General features: G+C 34.5%; 1 protein-coding gene across 2 annotated transcripts in view; it reads right to left on the bottom strand.

Annotated features, from left to right (window-relative positions):
* Positions 1-3878: 3878 nt before the first annotated feature.
* Positions 3879-20638, bottom strand: part of NKAIN (Sodium/potassium-transporting ATPase subunit beta-1-interacting protein) — a 137073-nt gene continuing 120313 nt past the window's right edge. For both annotated transcript variants that reach the window (XM_081755730.1, XM_081755731.1), the window contains exon 6: positions 3879-19350. In XM_081755730.1, coding sequence (XP_081611856.1) covers positions 18635-19350 — 716 coding nt within the window. In that variant the 3' untranslated portion in view covers positions 3879-18634. The remainder of the gene's footprint in view (positions 19351-20638) is intronic.

Here is a 20638-nt window from a genome sequence, read left to right as displayed (position 1 = left end):
TTTGTGCATTATGTTATGAGGAGTCGCCTCGAGGGACGCAGAAACGATGAAATTTTCAATTGTTTCCAATAAAAATTATTTGCCACCTTGTTCCCGGAGGACTAAGTGGGTGTGCAGACAATACATGTAAATGCGTGTTGCTGAATTGTCTCCATGGTGAACCTCGGAGCACCTGTCCGCCATTTGCTTCCACAGGAAGCTGAACAACTTTTAGAATCGATGTGGGTGATAAGGCCCTTTTACTGAAAATAATGGAAGTCGTCTTCCCTCCTTCTTACTATCAAAAAATTTCCATGTCGCGTATTTAAAAAAATGATCAGGCACACACTATAAATTAAGTGAAAGTAAAAATAGAATTTCAACATTGAAATAAGAATAACATTAAGTAATTTACTTAGCAATGGCAATGACCACACAGAAGGGTAACCTCATCGCTCCGCGAGGTACATATTACTTGGTATATTTCCGGACGGTATTCACAAGAGAGTAGTGCTGTTCTATTTATTTCTGTGTTTCTGGGCAGAAACATCAAGAGAGAGAACATTTGTAGGATGTAGATCCTCAATCAGTAAATCTGACACGTGTTTTCTCACCGCTTTTGCCTTTCCCAGCCGTTCTAGCAGATAGTAATGATATTTGCACTTTACATTACCATCCACTAATCTAACCAGAGGTAAGCGAATGGAATTATATACGCGACCGCTACATTGCAAATAAAAACAAAAATGGTACAGAACAAATCTCAAATACCGGTTCAACCACATTTTGAATGTCGAATACGAGAGGGAATGAGTAATGACCATCAAAAATCTTTGTTATTCTCAAGTCTGAGCCACGTCACATGGAAACTATTACAGCTACTGGTTTAACCATCTTTAAATAAAGGCGAGGTTGACAAAAATTACAAAACAAGTTACGATCACAATGTTCACTTTGCAGAAAAGGCCTGCAGCATAAGACAAATTACTGTTGTAAAATCACCATTCTGATATAGCTTAAGAAATACCATGACGCCAACGCTACCAGAGATTGTGCTCGATGTGCAAGCTCTGTCTGTTAGCTATCGTCTTGCTCCATCTCAGTTTCCACTAAACAAGACTGCACTGAAGCACAGTTTGATTAAGTCCGTTTCACCCCTCTTGACTAACTTTCCGAAGACTTGGGCGGTTGTCGAGAGTCCAACGCTCGTTTCAACAAGAATACACAAAATTGATGAGGAGATACCTTAGGGAATTTCACAGGAATGTGTGCACAAGTATTGCATAAATTTCCGTTTCATGTGTCATCTATGTCACCGTTGACTTCGCTTATGATTGAACATCTTGTCCTGTGAATGATAATCCGTGATGTGTCACTGCCATACAAGAAATGGAATATCATGTAGTGGCTCCAAAATGTTCGTCTGGTAATAAACTGTATTGATTTCAGCCATTTTGTCCACTTTGCGTAGCGTAATTGCGCAATATGGGAGTAACTACTAACAATAATACATTTGCATGGAGAACTTTCAGCACATTCACGCACCTAATCAACATGACCTCTGAAATCAAAGGGATAACAGAACATGGCTACGTTTTTATCACATTCCGACGAATACATCCATCTCACCTAGGGTCATTACAAACTTTTACCCGTTCCCTGCGATATAACGTTCATACAGCAATGAAATGTTCATTGATGTTCATTTGTCTTCATGATATGTGAGCGACAGAGAATATAAACTCGGGTCTTAAGCTTCTTTACTGGATGTAAATCTTTTGCAATTACGTCATTTACGGTCACAGCGTAACGTTGTACTCCTTGGCGTTGTTTTCTTGAGACGGTGGGTTCTCACGTCGCACCAAAGATCGCACCTTGTACGTCACATCGGGGGTATGCCGTCTCCGATACCTACGAGTTTTGTTGCGATTCAACTCAACGCTGATCCCTTTCTTTAATATAAGAAAACCTTTCGTCACACACTGTTTACTTATTTGGCTGTTAACTATCACCATGTCGGAAAGGGCACAAAATGCCGTAATTTTCGGAGCCACATAACCGCTTAAACACACAACAGCCATTCTCCCTGTAAGTCAGCACAGCACTTACCAACTACAGTACTCGCAACTTCTCGGGCGTGTTCACTCGTGCTGCTATCTAGCGATCGAATTTGTTACAATAAACCTGAAACGACCCACTGTAGACACAATACAAATAACACCGATACCATATAATGTGAGATGGGATAATTTTATGGGGGTTAGAAACCCACTCAGCATTACGACTGAGAAAACAAGTCACAATAAGATTGCTCGAGTAGTCAGGATGTGGAAGAATGGGGATGACAAAAGGTGAACAGATGGTAATTCTACTAAACGATGTAACAGTGAGATGAAGCAATTTGACATATTTCCACAACTTAACCTGAAAATGAGTTAAATTGTTAGAATACATGTATCCAGGCCCGTATTTAGGTAAGTGCTATTCTGTGCTCCAGCACATGGCGACAGAATTTAAGGGGTGGCAAAATTTTGGAATTCTTTTAAGACTCTCATTAAAATAATATTTAAAGCTAAGAACGTGCAGAATCCCGCGCAAGCGCGAGAAAATATGTTAACGTGTTTAATTCGCTCTAATTACCGTAGTTACTAGTTAGCTAGCTTTATCTGATTAGTTTTAAAAAGTCATCCTCTCCTACCCCCACCCCAAGGGGTAAAAATGAACTTGAACATCATGAAAACCGATACCGTTAAATTTAGCGACCTCGAAAACAATGAATTCAACACTAATAGCTGTCGTTTTCTATTACAGGGCTCATAGTGGTCTGGTCTCTTGTAAATAGTTGAAAAGTGACCAAAAGCACACGAAAAAATGACCAAAATCTTATCATGCCTCTTTTTTCTTTGTCAATTTCTTCACCCCTCTCTTTGTTTGTCGTTTCATCTTTTCTTTACTTCTTTTTGAGCTTCCTTCTTTCTTAGGTTTTCTAAGTATGCTTTGTAGTTACAGTAAGCAGACTTAGCAGATGTAAGAAGCTTCTAAGTGGAACCAATTCTGGCCTATTTCCGAATTTCTTCATCCCAGACATTATATTTAAACTTAGCATTGCGAGTTCTCAAAGCCGTGAAATATTCAAATTCATCACCTACTCTTAAGAAAAACATACAAGAAGTATAACACAAGACGAACATAATTAACCACACAAACACCCACACACAACGTTGAGCGGAGCGTTAACTATTACGAAAAAACTAAAAGACTATTATGATAGAAGAAAGGATAGACACAAAGGTTCTCAACCCCACCTTGAGAGCTTAAGCATCCAGCAACCATCCACTGCGCTTTAGAAAGAATAAAAGCTGAAGTGAGAATGAAGCTGACTGTTTTACATGTGGCAGCAAGTACTGAAGCTTTCAGAAAAGTAATGAGTAACAAGTTTTTCCATTTATTTTTATATTTTTCTTAGAAAACTGCCAATGCAAAACACAAATCACACGAGAAAGTCACTTTATCTCCCCAAACAGTAACTTTTAGTGACCAACTTGAAAAAAAGTAACTTTTAGTTAAAAAAAAGTGACTCGCTATGAGCCCCTGCTATTACTTTTAAACTCGCCCCTTTCCTGGGGAGTGGAATATGACCTTGAAGTTGAATCGGATTAAAACTGTTACTATTCATCTCAGCGACACCAAAAGCTATGAATTCAACTCTAATATTGGTAGTTTTGGGGGAGGAGGAATTTTGTGTGGGGGCGGCAAATTATCTAAAGCACAGGGGCGAGCAATATATAAATACGGGCCTGCATGTATCATATTTAAGAGCATTTACAATAATGCGCACAATAAACTCATTTCATATAATGACATTTAAACTAATTTCTATTTAAATAAACTACTAAAGCTTTATAATAAAATATACTTTATTATTATTATCATCATTATCATTTTTAAATAACACATACACTATCAACAAAAAGAGTTCACAGCACTCTAGATAACAAAAGTGCATGGCATAGCTGATTGTATAATTATGGCAGTTTTATTAAATCTTGTGATGTTAAAGTTTTTTTTTTCTTTCTTCAAGATTTTACATTAATTATGTAATATAGAAAACAAAAAGTACTTTCCCTGAAGTGAAACTAATTATACAAAATGATAATACGTCATGAACAAGTACGTTTCATTATTTCTATGCGCCATGCGGTTGAATAGTTCTCTTTAGTATCTTTCACTTAATAGTTCTAATACAAAAGGAAATTCATATATAAATTTACAATAAAATATTAATACAATTTTGTATACTTTCTATATATTTTCTTATATCATCCATTTACTAGTGAAATTGCACATAAAAATTAGTAAGGAAAAGGCACTGGGGTTTAATTATTAGGATAAACGTTTAAAACTTGAATTACCCACAAGGAAGAAAAAGACCGACTGAAAAAATAAACTAGGGTAAGGCAAGAAGTTTTTACTCTTACCATGATGTAGATGTTCTATTAATCTGAAATTACGAATCACAAGTTGAAAGAAGGCATCATGTAGGACAAAACTAAGTACTAAACGTGATCAAGATCCTGAAACTTCAATAAAAATCTGCATAAACGCTTCATGAAATTATGATAGCTGTGTATGGTGTCGAGTGCCAATCATATAATATTAATCAAAAACAATAGGAGAGAGAGAATTTAAATGTGAACGCTTAAGTCTACAAGATAATTCACGAGGATAATGTCCATCAACAGTCACAGAACTAAGGGTAATGACAAGTACGGTAACCTTAGTAATTGAAGAGATATATGATGTTTAATATACAAATGCTTTTTAAAAATACCACCTTAATTTTTATTTCAGGGGAAAAATAATACTAATAATAAACATGACAAAGACTCAGTGTAAACAATTTTAGTGTAAAAAGGTTATGTCTCAAAACTCTGGATTCTTTTAGTTTTATTAGCATGGTTCCTGTTCCACAGCATCAATATATTTAATAGTTAACTTTAAGAAAACCAAGTAGGAATGAATGGGGGAGGAGTTTTGACGAATTAGCCCCAGAAGTTGACAGGACTTGTGCTAACGAAATTATTACTGAATTAAAATAGGAACTAGACGATTAAAGTAAATAAAATTTATTCTTATATTACACAAATAAGACTGTGAAATTTGCAGACGTTACCATATAGTGTAACAGTTAAGTTCTTAGCTAGAAAATGAAATGAAAACTTTCAGTTTAAATTCCTGCGATTACGCTCTTTAGGCTAAGGAAGACGGGTGATAAGGCAAGTGAAGAATCGGTAGAATCAGGATGTGGGAGGAAATGTGTGCCTGAGAAAACTCAGACACTATGTTATCCACTGCAAACTTCCTTGGTCGGGGATCGAATTAGGGATCCCACGCACCTGAAGTACGCGATCTACAACTGTGCCATCGTGCCTCCGTAAGCTCTTAGCTAGAGAAAGTAACATTAATAAGCTCAGTATCCAACATCAGTATAAGCAAGATGACTACAGGGTAGATTCTCAGGTTGCTGACACCTTTCCAAAATCAACAACGTGTGAAATGTGGACAAAGCATTTTGAACTTATACCACAGAGATAAAAATGACTTTTTAAACCGATTAGTGAAAGTTAAGTAAATGTATTTGATCCTGAAATGAATGAAATAAACGAAACCCATGAATATGACTCATCATTTTTAACATTCAAAGTAGCTAAGGTACGAACATTCATCAAACAAGGTCATGTCTGTGTTTTAGCACCACACATATGTGACACGGATTGATTACATAAAAAAGCGAGCAACAGATTACGATAACAGCAGCATCTATAGGGACTTGTGGCAAAATATGTGCTATGAAGGAAAACGAATTGGTTTACTATCAGAATACCGGATGCTACTAAATGACAATGCACCTGTACACCTTGCTGCAGGTATAGTCAGTTGTTCGAATCTTTGTCCCATTCATTGTACTCATTAGGTACAGCACCTTCTGATTACTACCTTTTCACACATCTGAAGAATTCACTCATTCCGCTTTCCAGATTTGGAGAGTTGGTTTACGGAGGTATTTCCATGATGATGGTATTAAGAAACTGCTCCATAGATGTGTACAGTATATAGCAATAAGTGATGGATATGTTGAGAAGAATCATAGCTAGTGTAAAAACTTGTTGGCCTCTCCCCGTACACTTTATTATCTTGACCTTGACGTAAGGTTCTATCCTAATGAGAAAGTAAAATACAGAAGAACATATTAAACTTTTAGTCTAATTTGACACTAAGTTCTTTACACCACCCTTATTTCAACAATACTACAGAAAGTAAGTACCGACAGAGAAGCTTTTCGTAATTTTAATACTTATTATTTTATTGCACCACTTTCAGCATTAAAACTATATAGCATGGTTCCAAAATTTATATTTTAATATACTTATAGCGAAAAATGAAATTACAAACGAAACATTTCAGTTTCTTTTTTGCTCCCTTTTGCGTCACGCATTAAACGAAAAGCTCTCACTACTTGTTAATCTGGAAAAGTTAAACTGATTCATGTATCATGCTAATATTAAATTAAGCCACTCATGAAATGCACCAAAAAGTAAGAAAAACAAATTAAAACAAAATGTATTAACGATACAGATCAAAGCAATACACATAAATGTAGCTATTCCTGAAGTCCACAATATACTAAAATTATAAATCTACCTTTTAGTATTTATAAAATACAGCACTATAATACAAATTGACAGTAAATCAGGAGTTAATCATAACGTTGTCATCAATTTTGGTGACACTACAAAACAGTGCGTTTTTTTTTTTTTTTTTTTTTTTTAATACTGGCTTCTTCAGAGTACAGTATTTTGTAAATACTAAAATGGTATGTTGTGAAATTTTGTTTTTGGCACTAATTTGTAAAAGGTCAAAATACTCTAAAAATTAACGAAAACCTTCAGTACAAAGACAGATCCACATTTTTTCCTAAAATATAAACATCGAATAAACTTACAAAACAATCCTGATAAAAATAAAACACACTTCCACAAATTGGAAGCTATACAATAATATAAGAGGAAATTAAAAGAAAGAAAAAACTCAAACTTCTCTTTGACAGTTCATCAACAGAGCTCTCAATGTCAAATTAAAAGCAGAAATCCCCCAGATACCTTTCCACAAATTTGATTTTTTTTTTTTAACCCAGAAACTTTATCTTCTTTTTAGTTAAATTACAAATACTAAATGTTCACACAAATATTGCATTCGCTGACATCCATTCACACATCATAAAATTAATTTTTAACAATTCCAATTTTACACCCATTAAAGACCACTGCTTTTCAATCACGAACTACTGATAATTTCATTTATAGCTTTGCCAATACATATTTGGATATTTAATTAGTTCTAAGAATAATGTACAGCTACATTTTCATGCTATCTGAACAATAAACGCCAATTTGTTTTCAGTATCTATCATAGATATAGGAAATATGTTCTCTTTCTCCTATTCAAATTTTCATATTCCTGGTTTGATATGTTATTCATCAGATATTGAGAAGTAATAATAATAATAATAATAATAATAAAAATGAAAAGTCCAATTGGACCCATGATGAAGCGTTTAGCCTAAGACCTTGTAAGTTTCTGTTATATTGTGTAATGGTGGTTTAATTATAAATGGTATGTTGAAAAATTTGATTACCAAAAACCCGGACTGATTTTTTTATCAAATAAAAGAAAAAAATAATAAACATGAGTTTAAAAAAACGCCTCGTTCCGGAGCTAGAAGCTGCCAAAAATGAGGAAACTCAATTTGTAAAACACCATGGTCTGAACACTGTCAATCCTAGCTCAGGAAAATTAACGGATTATTTAGGAAGTAGTATAGCTCTAATTACTCATGTTTCACAATCCTGTATTATATGTGCAACAAATTTTATGACGAAAGTCTGTGTATGGGGAAATACATTCTGAAACATGAATATTTCGATACAGCCCACACAACTTCCCAAGTAATTCGTTAAACAGCCTACGCTAAAACAGTCGATTTTCCAGCTATGGTATTTTACAAATTGAGTTTTGCTATTTTTGGCAGGTTCTAGCTCCGAAACAAGACGTTTTTGGACCCACGTTTAACAAAACTTTTTTTCTTTCATTTGATGTAAGAAATCAGCTAGAATTTTTCAACATACTGTACATTATTTTATAAAACTAGTGAAAATAATTTCCATATCTATGACAAATACAGAGAACCCCTCGATAATGATACGGAAATAGAAATACACATGATTATTTAGAACATATCATTATACTTAACAGGATTCAAAATGCCAGTAACCCAAGTCTGAACGTTTTCTAGACGAAATTTACAGTTTGTGGCTTGCAAACTGAGTTTCCACTTGTGTCTATTTGTATATAATTATCAATCACGTTTTTTGTAATTAAAAATTTTGAGTACAACTTATTCTGCGATTCTAGTACAATTTAAAACATATAATTGCTAACAGCATTCCAAATCAATTAGTTGAAAAGCAGGGCAATAAAACAACTTACATAAAACATATTAACTTCTGAAACAAATATTCTTACTATAATATTTTTTTCTTCTCAAAATTAACAAAAAAATTGTCAAATACATCAGGAGAACTTAAGGAGATACAAGTACAAATATATATATATATATATATATATATATATATATATATATAAAATTCATCATCAATACTATTTCTAAAGAATGATTTCTTAAACATTTTCAATTATATACGTTAACTATTGTTTAATAGACAATATATTTTTGTTATTCCTTCCAAAATGACACTGAAACCTATCAATGTTTGGCTCAATTTATCGAAAAATTGTAACTGCACTTCAAAATGGATACAAAAACATTCCAAGAAATAAAATACTTGTAGCTTTTCCATTTTGAGAGAGGAAGAAAGAAAGAAAAAAAAAACGCTTCATACAGCATAAGAAAATGCTATATTCGTGATCTCAGTTATCAAAATAAGGAGACAATATTTAAAATATATTTATGCAGTTGATTTTGAGTTTAATGCCCCTTTCAGCAGCGAGGCTATATCAGACGGGATTTACTGATTAACGTGGAATCCGAAACACATGAGCTCCTGCCGGGAATCGTGTATATATATATATATATATATCCGCTAAGGTTTTGTTTTGATCAATAGTGACTAATAGGCTCTATACCATTTTTTTATTAAGGTATCATTCTAATACTCTACATAAGATTAATAAGGAAAGTCTTCAGCCAGTGAACTGAGAACCTGAAGAAGAAAGAAAAACACTATTATAGCTTGCTAAGCATTTCATAAATTCTGTTGAAATATTAACTACAATGCAAACGATACGAATAGTCGTAATATCTATAAAAATAAGACTAAATATTGATCTACATATGAATAAGAATTGTGTGTAACCGAGAGGGGAGGGGGAAGGGAATCTGCTTCCTAAATAAAATAACAGTAAATTGAATATTTGTTGTTAAATTTATTAAGCACATTACTCCCAAGACATTCCAGAAACTTCATTAATTATGGTAAGAAATTTTTCATGTCTTCGACACACTTGCTTAGCATAGCTTAAAAAATAAACTTCAGTAAAACGATGGATTTTTGGGATACTCAAATTTCGCTATTCCGCATTTACTCCTCACACTCGACTAAATAAGTAGGTTTGTGCTCTTATCGCTGCTCTAATGGTTGTGGTTATCATCCCTACTTTTGGTGTAGGAGGTACCAAGTTAGATTTCCAATTGGGGAAGCATTAAACGCAGTACAGTGGTTGAAATTCCACTTTAAATTGTATGTTCTGTCCTATAACCCTCACTGCTTACAAAGGATGTAAATGTTAATCGGTGCATCAATCAACCCATGAATTGGCTGGGCAAATTAACAGAGAAAGCTACTAAAATTCTGAAGTATTCCATTTAACTTACACAGCAAAATATATACTTTATAATACATACACACGAATTTCTATCTCTAATTTCGAAGTGTTCGAAAATGTCACATAAATTAACAGAACTGAAAAGACGTAATATATGTACGAATACTTTTAAACCTAGCTAGTTAGAAACGAACATAACTTCGTTACTCATAACAGACCATGGTCGAAAGGTCAGGTTTTTCGAGATTCATTTAAACTGTCTTGTTTACTGCTTGGTATGATTTTAGAATGGGGCAATCATAAACGATATCAAGTCGCAGCCGACCCCGAAGAAGAAAGAAAGAAAGAAAGAAAAAAGTTAATATCCGATTATTTAATGAAATGAAATGAAATCTAAGTTTTACGTCCCACGGTTATGCCGGTTAGGCTAAAGGAGACGGTGATGATGAGAGATGAGTGAAATGGTGGAATGAAGAAAGTGGGAGGAAACGGGAGAACCCCGAGAAAACCCACGAGCACGGTGTTTGTCCACCACAAAGTTCACTTGGCGGGGGCTGGGATCGAACCCGGGACCCCAAGCACCAGAGGTGAACCCGATTATTTAAGTAACAAGAAATTGTATTGCACTGAATACTACACATCTTTCTCAAATAATTAGTTTCAAAAGAGACAATGAACTCTGAATTTCCCAGTGTGTGTTACAAGGTTAAAATTAATTTATGAAGTAAAATACATTAATTTGATTGTGAGTCAAGTGTGTTTAAATTTTAGGAGCTCCGTTTAGTTTATAACTACCAACTCGCTAAGCTGAAGAAAATTTCTTGTTTTACTTCTACAAAATTCTGTTTCTCTAATTGAGAAAATAGCTCTTTACAACAGATAAGGGAGATTAAAGAATAACAGGGAAAATTTTCTTAATTTTAATAAATAAAAGTTCAACGTAGAAAAAAAAAATCTCTGAGCAAAGTACAAACCTTTTTAAGTAAAATATATGCACATTTATGTTTGTAACAGACAGAACAGTCAATGATTTAGGATATTAACCCGGAAGGAACGTTGAACAAAACCATTGGGAGAGTTTTGGAAGAGGTAGTTGGTATTGGATTTCAGACGAGTCAAGATTAAGGGCGCGAACAACAATTTCGAACTTACCAAAAGTCACACCTTGCTCTAACTTAGAGAGCATTTGTCTCAGCTAACGTTGCATTGCTGGTGACTACAATGAGTTGTTAACTACAAAGCAATTTTGATTTTAATTGGAGTAATCGTCGTTGTAATACTGGTTTTTCTGTTTGGACTTCGCTGCCTCTTAACTCCCAGCTACCTTGACGTTCAGCAGACCAAGGAGATAAATGGACGAATGCCGACCCATCGAAACGATTCATCGAGGAAGGAACGCCGAGGTTTACAAATATGTACTAGTAGATTAACCGATCCCAATCGCTATTCCCTTCTTACCCACTTCAACCCCTTTTGACATCACAATCTGCCTCTTTTGTATATGTTCGATTTTATTTATATGCAACTTAGGTCACATCCTGTACTTTGTGCTCTACCATATACTGAATTTACAAAATCCTGAGCGCAACTTGTCAGTTCTGACATCCCCAAATGTGCGATTCATTAGCGCGTTATCTAAGCTATTGTACTGACATGGGGCGACTGCACATGGTGGAATGCTGTGTGACTTACGCCTTATTTATAACCCTTAATTTTGTGTAGTTGCACATGGTAATGTGGTCTTTATCCCTATATCGTGATTCTTCTCATTGAGCTGAACATAATTAGGATTCATTTTGCATTAGTTTGTTTTCCGCCCACCGTTAGAATTTGTTGAAATTCTGTTTCTTTTACCACCCTCCCTCCACCCTCTCGATTTGCAGTGAGATTTTGCTTTTGTGTGTATTTTTAGACACATCATTTTTAAAGATATTTTGAGAAAATGGTGAATTCACGTATCACGTCACAAGCTCGACTCACGTCACTATAAATTCGATTGTGCATCCCACGTTTTTTCATGGCAAGTATGGGGAAGATATCATTCGTTTTTTTTTTAAATATTTTGAATCATACTGCGTCATTTACGAGCTTAAAGCAGTCAAGAAGCGCAATTTGCTTCTCTATCTATTGCGGGACGGGGCCCTGGCGTGGTTTTTAGTGTTAGCTAGGACAGACGAATTTGTGAACTTATCGTATATAGATATTAAGAGACGTATGCTTACATTATTTGGAGGCTTTGTAGTTAAGAAAGTGACGGAACACACCATTATATCAAGAGATCAGGAAGAAGGGGAACCCATCATGACAAGCTAGATCTTATACTTAGTTTCGATAAAGCCATGCCTCTAAAGCAGCAGATCAATTTTTTGGTTGAAGGGTTGTTGCCCCCAGTACTTTAAACTCACATGTAATAAATCGTTCACGACATGTAATGCATGTACGAATACTTTTAAACCTAGCCAGTTAGAAACGAACATATCTTCGTTATTCATAACAGACCAAGGTCGAAAGGTCAGGTTTTTCGAGATTCATTTGAACTGTCTTGTTTACTGCTTGGTATGATTTTAGAATGGGACATTCATAAACTATATCAAGTCGCAGCTGATTCCGAAGAAGAAAGTAAGTTAATATCACGACTATTCAAGTAACAAGAAATTGTAGTGCACTGAACACTATACATCTTCCTCAAATAATTAATTTCAAAAGAGACAATGAACTTCGAATTTCCCAGAGTGAGTTGTAATGTCAAAATTAATTTATCCTGTCAGTATGAATGTAAATACATTAATTTGATTGTGAATCTAGTATGTTTAAATTTTAGGAGCTCCGTTTAGTTTATAACTACTAACTCGCTAAGCTGAAGAAAATTACATGTTCTACTTCTACAAAATTCTGTTTTTTCTAATTGAGAAAATAGCTCTTTACAACAGATAAGAGAGATCACGAATAATAGGGAAAATTTTCTTTTTTTTAAATTTTAATAAATAAAAGTTCAACATAGAAAAAAAAATCTCTGAGCAAAGTACAAAACTTTCTAAGTAAAATATATATACACATTTATGTTTGTAACAGCTTCACCAATTAACTAAAAAAATTGTCTTCATCTGATTTTTAGTTAGTTGGCAAAACTGTTACACATCAATGTTTTTCTTTTAAAAAACTGCTTTGCTCAGAGATTGTGTTCTTCTATGATGAACTACTAAAGCAAAGCCAACACGAACCAAAACCAGACAGTTAAATGTAAAGTTGTTTTTTCTAATACAACACTTCCAAGAAAAATATATTCAAGTATCTTACTCTGAAGTCCAATTCCTATATAATCGTTACATTTTAACTTTCTATTCTCCTCTGAAGCTTTGGTCTCGAAGGACAAATAGCAGAAAACGTATAAAAACAAGGAAATAAAAAAGATTAACCGAAGAACAGTTCAGTAACACCCGATCCTGTGTTATTGAAGTTCGCTAGTAAAATGACTATGTGATTTACTGTGTAACTGAATGTATGCTATTTCGGAATTTCGTTTTTGTTTCCGTATTATATAGTGCTTTATTTCGTTTAAATGTTTCGATAGAGCTAAAATATTCTGTTTTTGTATTTGTAAGGTGACACATATGTTCAAGTATTCTCTATAGATATAAGAATATACTTTTTATTTACCTTTGAATAATAGAACGTACTAAAATGGTAAATAAAAAATGTTATATTCTTATATTACATTACAAGGAGGTAAATCAAAATATAAACTTTAACATTCTGTATACACATACAATCTGCATAGTTTCAAGAAGTACAATATATATACATTAAGTATACAACCGTTTTATATATACATACATTACAAGTAGTAAGGAGATAATTTCGCACGAACTTCATTGTACAATCATATATATTTCAAAGCCAATCATACATTTTAGAAAAAAAGAATAATTCTCATTCATTCGCAAATAAATTGTATATACACACTCGCATCTTCAACACATCAATTTAAAAATATATGTATCACAAGTTTCTTTTTTTTAAAAAAACCTACATGAGATCACTAATAAAAAACAAATACATTTGTCAGACAATATTATGCACATGGACACTTTTACGCACAATTAATGATATTACTGTTTACAAACATATTGACACTGGGGTAGCACGCACAAATTTGTAATCTAAAAGAAATGAATTGTGTATCTTTAAACTTAGATCACTGCAGTTGTACAAAACCTATTCTTGGCACATAATTTATACAACTTCGTAAAGTTGACTTTATATATACACAAATATCCAAAAATTACAAACGCTGAACATTCCTTCACAGCTTTAAGCACTGACTTACCGAATTCTCTCTTTGAGAGTACTAAAAAGCAATAGAATGTAAGTTCGTATACGCTACAATAACTAAAGAGACTTTCTGTGAGTATTTTTAGGTATGTCATAGCTAGTAAGCTCCTAGTAAAAGGGCGTGTAACTATTTACTTAACTCTCATTTGAAACATATTCTGTATAGAGAATTTCTAAGAAATAAGTGATGATCTTATTACATCATGAATTAAATAAAAATGGTTAGACACCAGTTTTTACGAATATAGGAGACAAAAAGGTTCGATTTCCTCAAACTCTTGCGTATTATCCCCGTCAATTATATATTAACCTGGGTGAAAATTTATCACTGAATTCTTAATCATCAATATGAAAGCATCTCTCGGGGATATCTCTGGAAAATGTTCTTCGTAAACCTAGATTTTTCAAATAATCAATTACTCATTTATGAATTCAAAAAACTCATTAATTGAAACGTATAATTGAAATTTTCTCGTAAATAACTGAAGATTTCCGTATTTGCGTTCGTTCTTACCTTTAGAATAACGTGTGTCGATCAAAATTGTTACCCACTTAAATCACGAAATAATAAATCAGAGTTGCACGGATCATAAGACAAATGACGGTGGAAACTATGCACCTATGGGACAACACCAGGAACTGATAATTCGATGCTATATCTCCTCATAGCTGAGCAGAATGGGAAAAACAGAGGTCATGTTCTGGCGTGTCATATAGTACTACATAAAGAATGTGAACAGAGACATGTTAGTCATTGTGCGATATTTTGTTGGCGAAGGGAGATATCAAGAGACGATCTACTGAATAGTTCAAAGGTATGAACTACAGAACAACACTGACAGAAAGTTGGGAAAGGACGGTATAGTGCGAAATATCAAGGACGAAGGTTAAGTGCACTTATGCACATCATGAATCACAATATCCAGTGATCTCTGATGGATGCAGCTGCCAAATTTAAGTGTGCACCATACCTGAAAAAAAAAAAAAAAAAAAAAAAAAAAAAAAAAAAAAAAAAAAAAAAAGAGTCGAACGTGACAGCACGGAAGAAACAAAAGGCCCGGCCCCCAAATCAACAGAAGAGCAAAGTAAAAACCTTCAAAAACAGTGTCACGCATTGGTGCGACCTTTATAAGGGAAATCTGTAGTGCTCGACGACGAGGAATAGTTCACAGTGAATAAAGTGTTCGGAAATACTTTTACACGTCCGACATAAGTGACTCTCCCCCGTCTGTAAAATTTTCGATTATGGTGCTGGTGTGGGTTGCAGATTCTGAGAAAGGGTTCTGTGAAGCATTCGTGGAAGAGAAGCCAAATACCGTAATGCGGACACGTACATTACTGAATGCTTGAAGAAGCCACTGCTTCCTTTCCTCAGGGAACATCATGGGGATGGGAAATATGTATTTTGGCCTGACAAGGTAAGTGCACATTTTATATTACATTTACGGAGACTCATGGCACACCTTTTATACCGAAGCATCTCAATCTTATCCATGTACCTCAATGCTGTCCCTTTGAAGATTTCAGGGCTCTGCTGGGGACGAAGATGTATGACAAGGTGTTTATAATTCTGGCAACAAGCGATAGCTGATACGTCGCATCAAATGTTGTCTGCGCAGAAGGGATGTTGGACTCGTCTAACGCGTGTTTCGCAGCAGTAAGAAACGCCACTATCGAGTGTGTCAAGAAGTTCCGTTGCAGTGGTTCAACAGTATGTTCTACAACAATTTTGGTCGAACACACATACGTTCTGCAAAATATGGGCATATTTGCTTTTAATTATTACTGTATTATTATTATTATTCTATTGCAACAAGAAATTTATTTAATATATGGCAGATAAGATTACATGATTGTAAACGATAAAAATTTTGTACATTTCGTAATTTCTTTCACCATACCTGGTGATTTATACTTGCTTACTAATTTTCTGACAATATTATGATCTTCAGTGGAGTTTTAATGTTTTTTCGTTCTTCATTTACTTTAAAAAAAAATCGTACGTGATGTACAGAACTAATGCGATCTTTGCAAGGAACCAGATCTTGTCTTGGTTAGTATGCATGTAAAATGTTTTCATGAGTACGACTTTGGTTCCCGAGTTATTCACCATTACAGTTGAGATTTGAACTTAAGTAAAATTTTTGCAAGAAAAAAAAAATTGCTAGCTCTCAGCAGCACCTGACGTATTTTATTACAGCCTAATTTCGAAAAAAAAAAAAAAAAAAAAAAGCTGTTAATATAGGAAGAAAATATCAGCAAGACAAAAGCAATAGTGATTGAAACGAATCTAACATGACCAACTATGTCTAGTTTAAACGTTAAAGGGTTAATGTTTTAATTCTGACACATTTCAAGGCCTAAATGAAACTCATCAAGTCGATAATACTTCTTCTTCTTCTTCTATTTTTTTTTCATTTTATGGCAATTAGCACTATCAAAAGTGTGAGTACTTTTTAGGTATTTCTTATTGCTTGGAAAATAGCCCGCTCATTGTCTGATAAAGATTAAAAAAAAAAGTAATACGGAGGCTTAATTTTGTCTTATTATATTTTGAAGTTATTTTCTCTTCGATAATGTAATTCTTGAAAATGACAAACTTCTATTTTCTTTCTTCAAAAACTTAAAATGAATAACAAAACTGACTAAATGCAACGAAAGAAACAACACATTAAAACAAATCGAACTGACTCGAACATTCTCTATCAAAAGTCAGCAATTTCGTTATCTTTTCAAAAAGAATGAATTTTACGAAATGACCAATAATTTATATGCCTGTCATAAGATGAAACATTACGAAACTTATGTTCGTGCACTACTTTAAATCTGCGAGTTACCTTGAACAAACAACTAAAACAGTTAAAAGTCATATCGTACACTATAAATGAAACAATCCAAATAATTCAAGAGTTAAATTAAGTTCTCTTACTAAAAGGCACATAATCACACAATTCTGATTCAAGGTAACCTAATCAATGACATTTGTCTTACTCCTGCAATAAAATATAACTATCCACACAAATTTATAATAAGGTTAAACCAAACCGTATCATACTAGAAGAAACATACAAATATGGTTACCACGATAATAATAAAAGCTATTATCAATAAACACAGTTAAATTTCCCATTTACAACGAAAATTTACATGATTAGCGCAATTGTAAGTCTTTTTATCACCACCTGAATAGTAAAAGTATTTCTTCCCAATAATATTTGTTCAGAAGTAAGAATTCAATAAATTTCAAACTAATATTTACATATTATAAATTAGATTCTTTGGTTTTCATTATTATCTTAGTAGTCTACTTCTGCTGTTTTGAGCAAAACTAAATATTTACTTACGTAAATTATTTGCAAGTACAGTATCCAAGTATTAACTAACCTAAGTTTATTTTACTAGAAACAGAATAGTATTTGTTGACGTAAATTATACGAATTGTGGCACTTTTTTGTTTTCTTACTAGGCACAATTGGATACAGTTGAGTACAAAATATATATGTAAATAATATCCCAGAAAAAATATGCAAACAGAATTAACACTTGTTATCAATTTCAATTTACTATTATTAAATTCAAGTATGTAAATGTATATACATATAAATGAATTGAGGCACAGGATTATTTAATATTCTTAAAAAATTTAATATTATGACAAAATACTCCAGCCACATTTTCGTATATACGGCCATGTTAAACACAAAATCGAATGCTCATCCTCCTTTCAAAAACTTAATATCGCTCTCTTTAGCCTAGTGTGTTTCGAAATATAGACTTGGATGAAAGGATTCGATACTGTAACTTTATTAAGGTATGGATATAGAGCTCTTTACACCAATGAGTACTTAAGTTCTTTTTGAACAAAAGTTGAATGTGTATCAAATACTGTTCCCTTTCCCCCTTCTTATAGTTGTTGAATAAGATTCACGCTAGCACATTAACGTGAAGATAACAGTGAGTTTAGGCACGGTACTTTGATTACTAACGTACTCCTCCAACATATTCAGATCTTCGTTTCTGAGATTTTGTTCCCGATCAAAATCCAAAGCATTTACTGGTTGCCTATAGGTAAACAACCCGCATGCTTGTCTGTCACAACAACGGCGACTAATGTATTTTAAGTAATAAGTAATATGAGATCCATTCCTAGTGACATCATATCACCAGGAGTGTCATCCCCTCTTAAAATATAATAACTCATCTATAAACCATTATAAAAATCATAAACTAGTATGTAAATCATGCCATGCACATAAACGTCAAAATTGATTTTTTTAAAAATCTCAAGTACACTTTCGGCATGACAAAATCCCGTAGTTCAAGCATTGCATAGCATGTATTAACGGCACACACATATATAAAGCACCGTTTGGTAACTTATTAAATCAGTACGTTTTTATTTACAACGGTGCTGAATGATCTATATAACAGTCTCAGAGTCCAATCCTTGCAAGTATATGGAGTGTGGTGGTCCGGAAAAGCCGTAAGAATTCGGTGTATGTCCCGTATGATGACCTGAGCTACGACGATGACTATTGCGATGTAATCCCCCAACAGGAACCTGTCCCGTTGCTTGTCCTGAGTATCCTGATATATGAGTAGGTGCTAAGTTGTCTGTATGAATACTTGTCGGACGCTGTCCATGATAATTCGAGTAACTTGATCGCGCTGACGATGGTCTATTTTCTAAGTCTAATGAGTGTGTAGAATTAGGGCGAGAGCTTTGGTAAATGGGATTAGAATGCCCTTTCAAATGTCCTCCCGCACTTGCTAAAGGAGATGAAGGCAGTAAGTTGGCAGTGCTAAGATTGTTCATTATCTGAGGTTTCGGCCGGAACCTCCCTGAGTCATTTGATGTTGATGAGTCCAGGCCTTGGTCAATGAGCCTTGCAACAGGGTTGACATGATTAGAACGCACACTACGAGTTGAGCTTCGAAAACGAGATGAATTACGCGTTGACCCTCGAGATATGCTTCGTCGTTTCACTCGACGTGGTGTCATTGGTCTTGAAAAGGGTGACGTTACTGCACCCACTGTAGTACCTTCATCTTCCAGTACATCGGGAGTGGAGCTGCGGTCTTGATGCGGGCTGTACTCAATTGAGTAAAGGGAAGTAGTTCTGCTTTTAGCTCGTGCTGAAAGAAAGCAAAAGGAAGATATTAGTAGAATGCGAATACAATTCAAAACGCAAGATTAATTTATTATGGTGAGTAAAATTAAATAAACCAAAGGTCTTCCTCCCCTTTCTAGACAGGTCATGCAGGTCGAGCTATGTATGGAGGTGAAGGTTCCACACTTCCTTGATTTTGGCACTCATGTAAGTGACTCAGTCAGAACCTGCTTCGGTCCTTTTCTTTCCCCATAGTGCTCCAGGTAGCCATTATAAAGAGACTGACTAAATCTCTGAGCCACACTAGAACACGGTAGAACGAGAAAGAATTTTCCGCCCAAACAGGGAATCTAACCCGGCCTACCCTTTTTCAAAGAATAATTTCTCTCTGTTTAAAATATTCCCAATTATTTATTTACGTAGAACTGTGAACTGATTATGACGTACAGTACGAGTTTGCGTGTTTTAAAGAGGAAATCTACACAGTTACTCCTTGAATGATTTACCTCAAACACCACAAATACACAGGTAGAAATCAATTAATAACATCCCATGTATAATACACAGTCTGATTTGAATGAAATTCACACCACAAAATTGTGTTCAGAGGGAAAGTTGAAAGTCAGGAGCGTCATTTCAGATTTTGCTTGGGGGAGGGGCAAGACCCCTTGATATAAGTAAAATTTCCCGTTTTTCACTGATTTACTACTATTTTATTTATAAAATCTATATAAATATCAAACTAAGGGGGGCAATTGCCCCCCTAAATGACGCCCCTGGTACTGCTTGCAGTGGTTTGCCATCGAATAGCATGATGAATGTAATTGCGTGTGAATCACACACTGTTTGCAATCCCAGAACACCAGCAAAGTCCAATTACGCAGTTAACTAGTTTTGAGTGCGGTCATACAATGAAGCTAAGAGAAGTCTAGTGGTCTTGTGCTAACAGTCCAGTGTGATGTACACGATGAGGGGCCGAAAACGTGGAAGATCAGGGTTGAAGGCATATAGCGAGTAGAGCACGTTGGAATAGCCCGGCGTATGAGGAATCGAGTTATTATTCTGGAATCCCGCGAAGTCTAGATATGATTGGAGGGCAGGATTGACGATGTCACATATATATATGATGCACTAGTCATACTCCCTGAATACCAGAGGCGAACAGGATCTGTAGCTTACTGCATCCATTCTTATTACTTACTTAATAAAATGCACAACTATCATAACCACATTGAACAGGAAAGACAACACGTATTACGATCTATCACGAGCAATTTGACGGTGGTGCTCAATTCATCAAAAATCAACTTCAA

The sequence above is a fragment of the Thermobia domestica genome, chromosome 4, assembly GCF_964235325.1.
Source record: "Thermobia domestica chromosome 4, izTheDome1.hap1.1, whole genome shotgun sequence".
In the NCBI taxonomy this organism is placed as follows: Eukaryota; Metazoa; Arthropoda; class Insecta; order Zygentoma; family Lepismatidae; genus Thermobia; species Thermobia domestica.
This window is presented reverse-complemented; position numbering and strand designations above follow the sequence as displayed.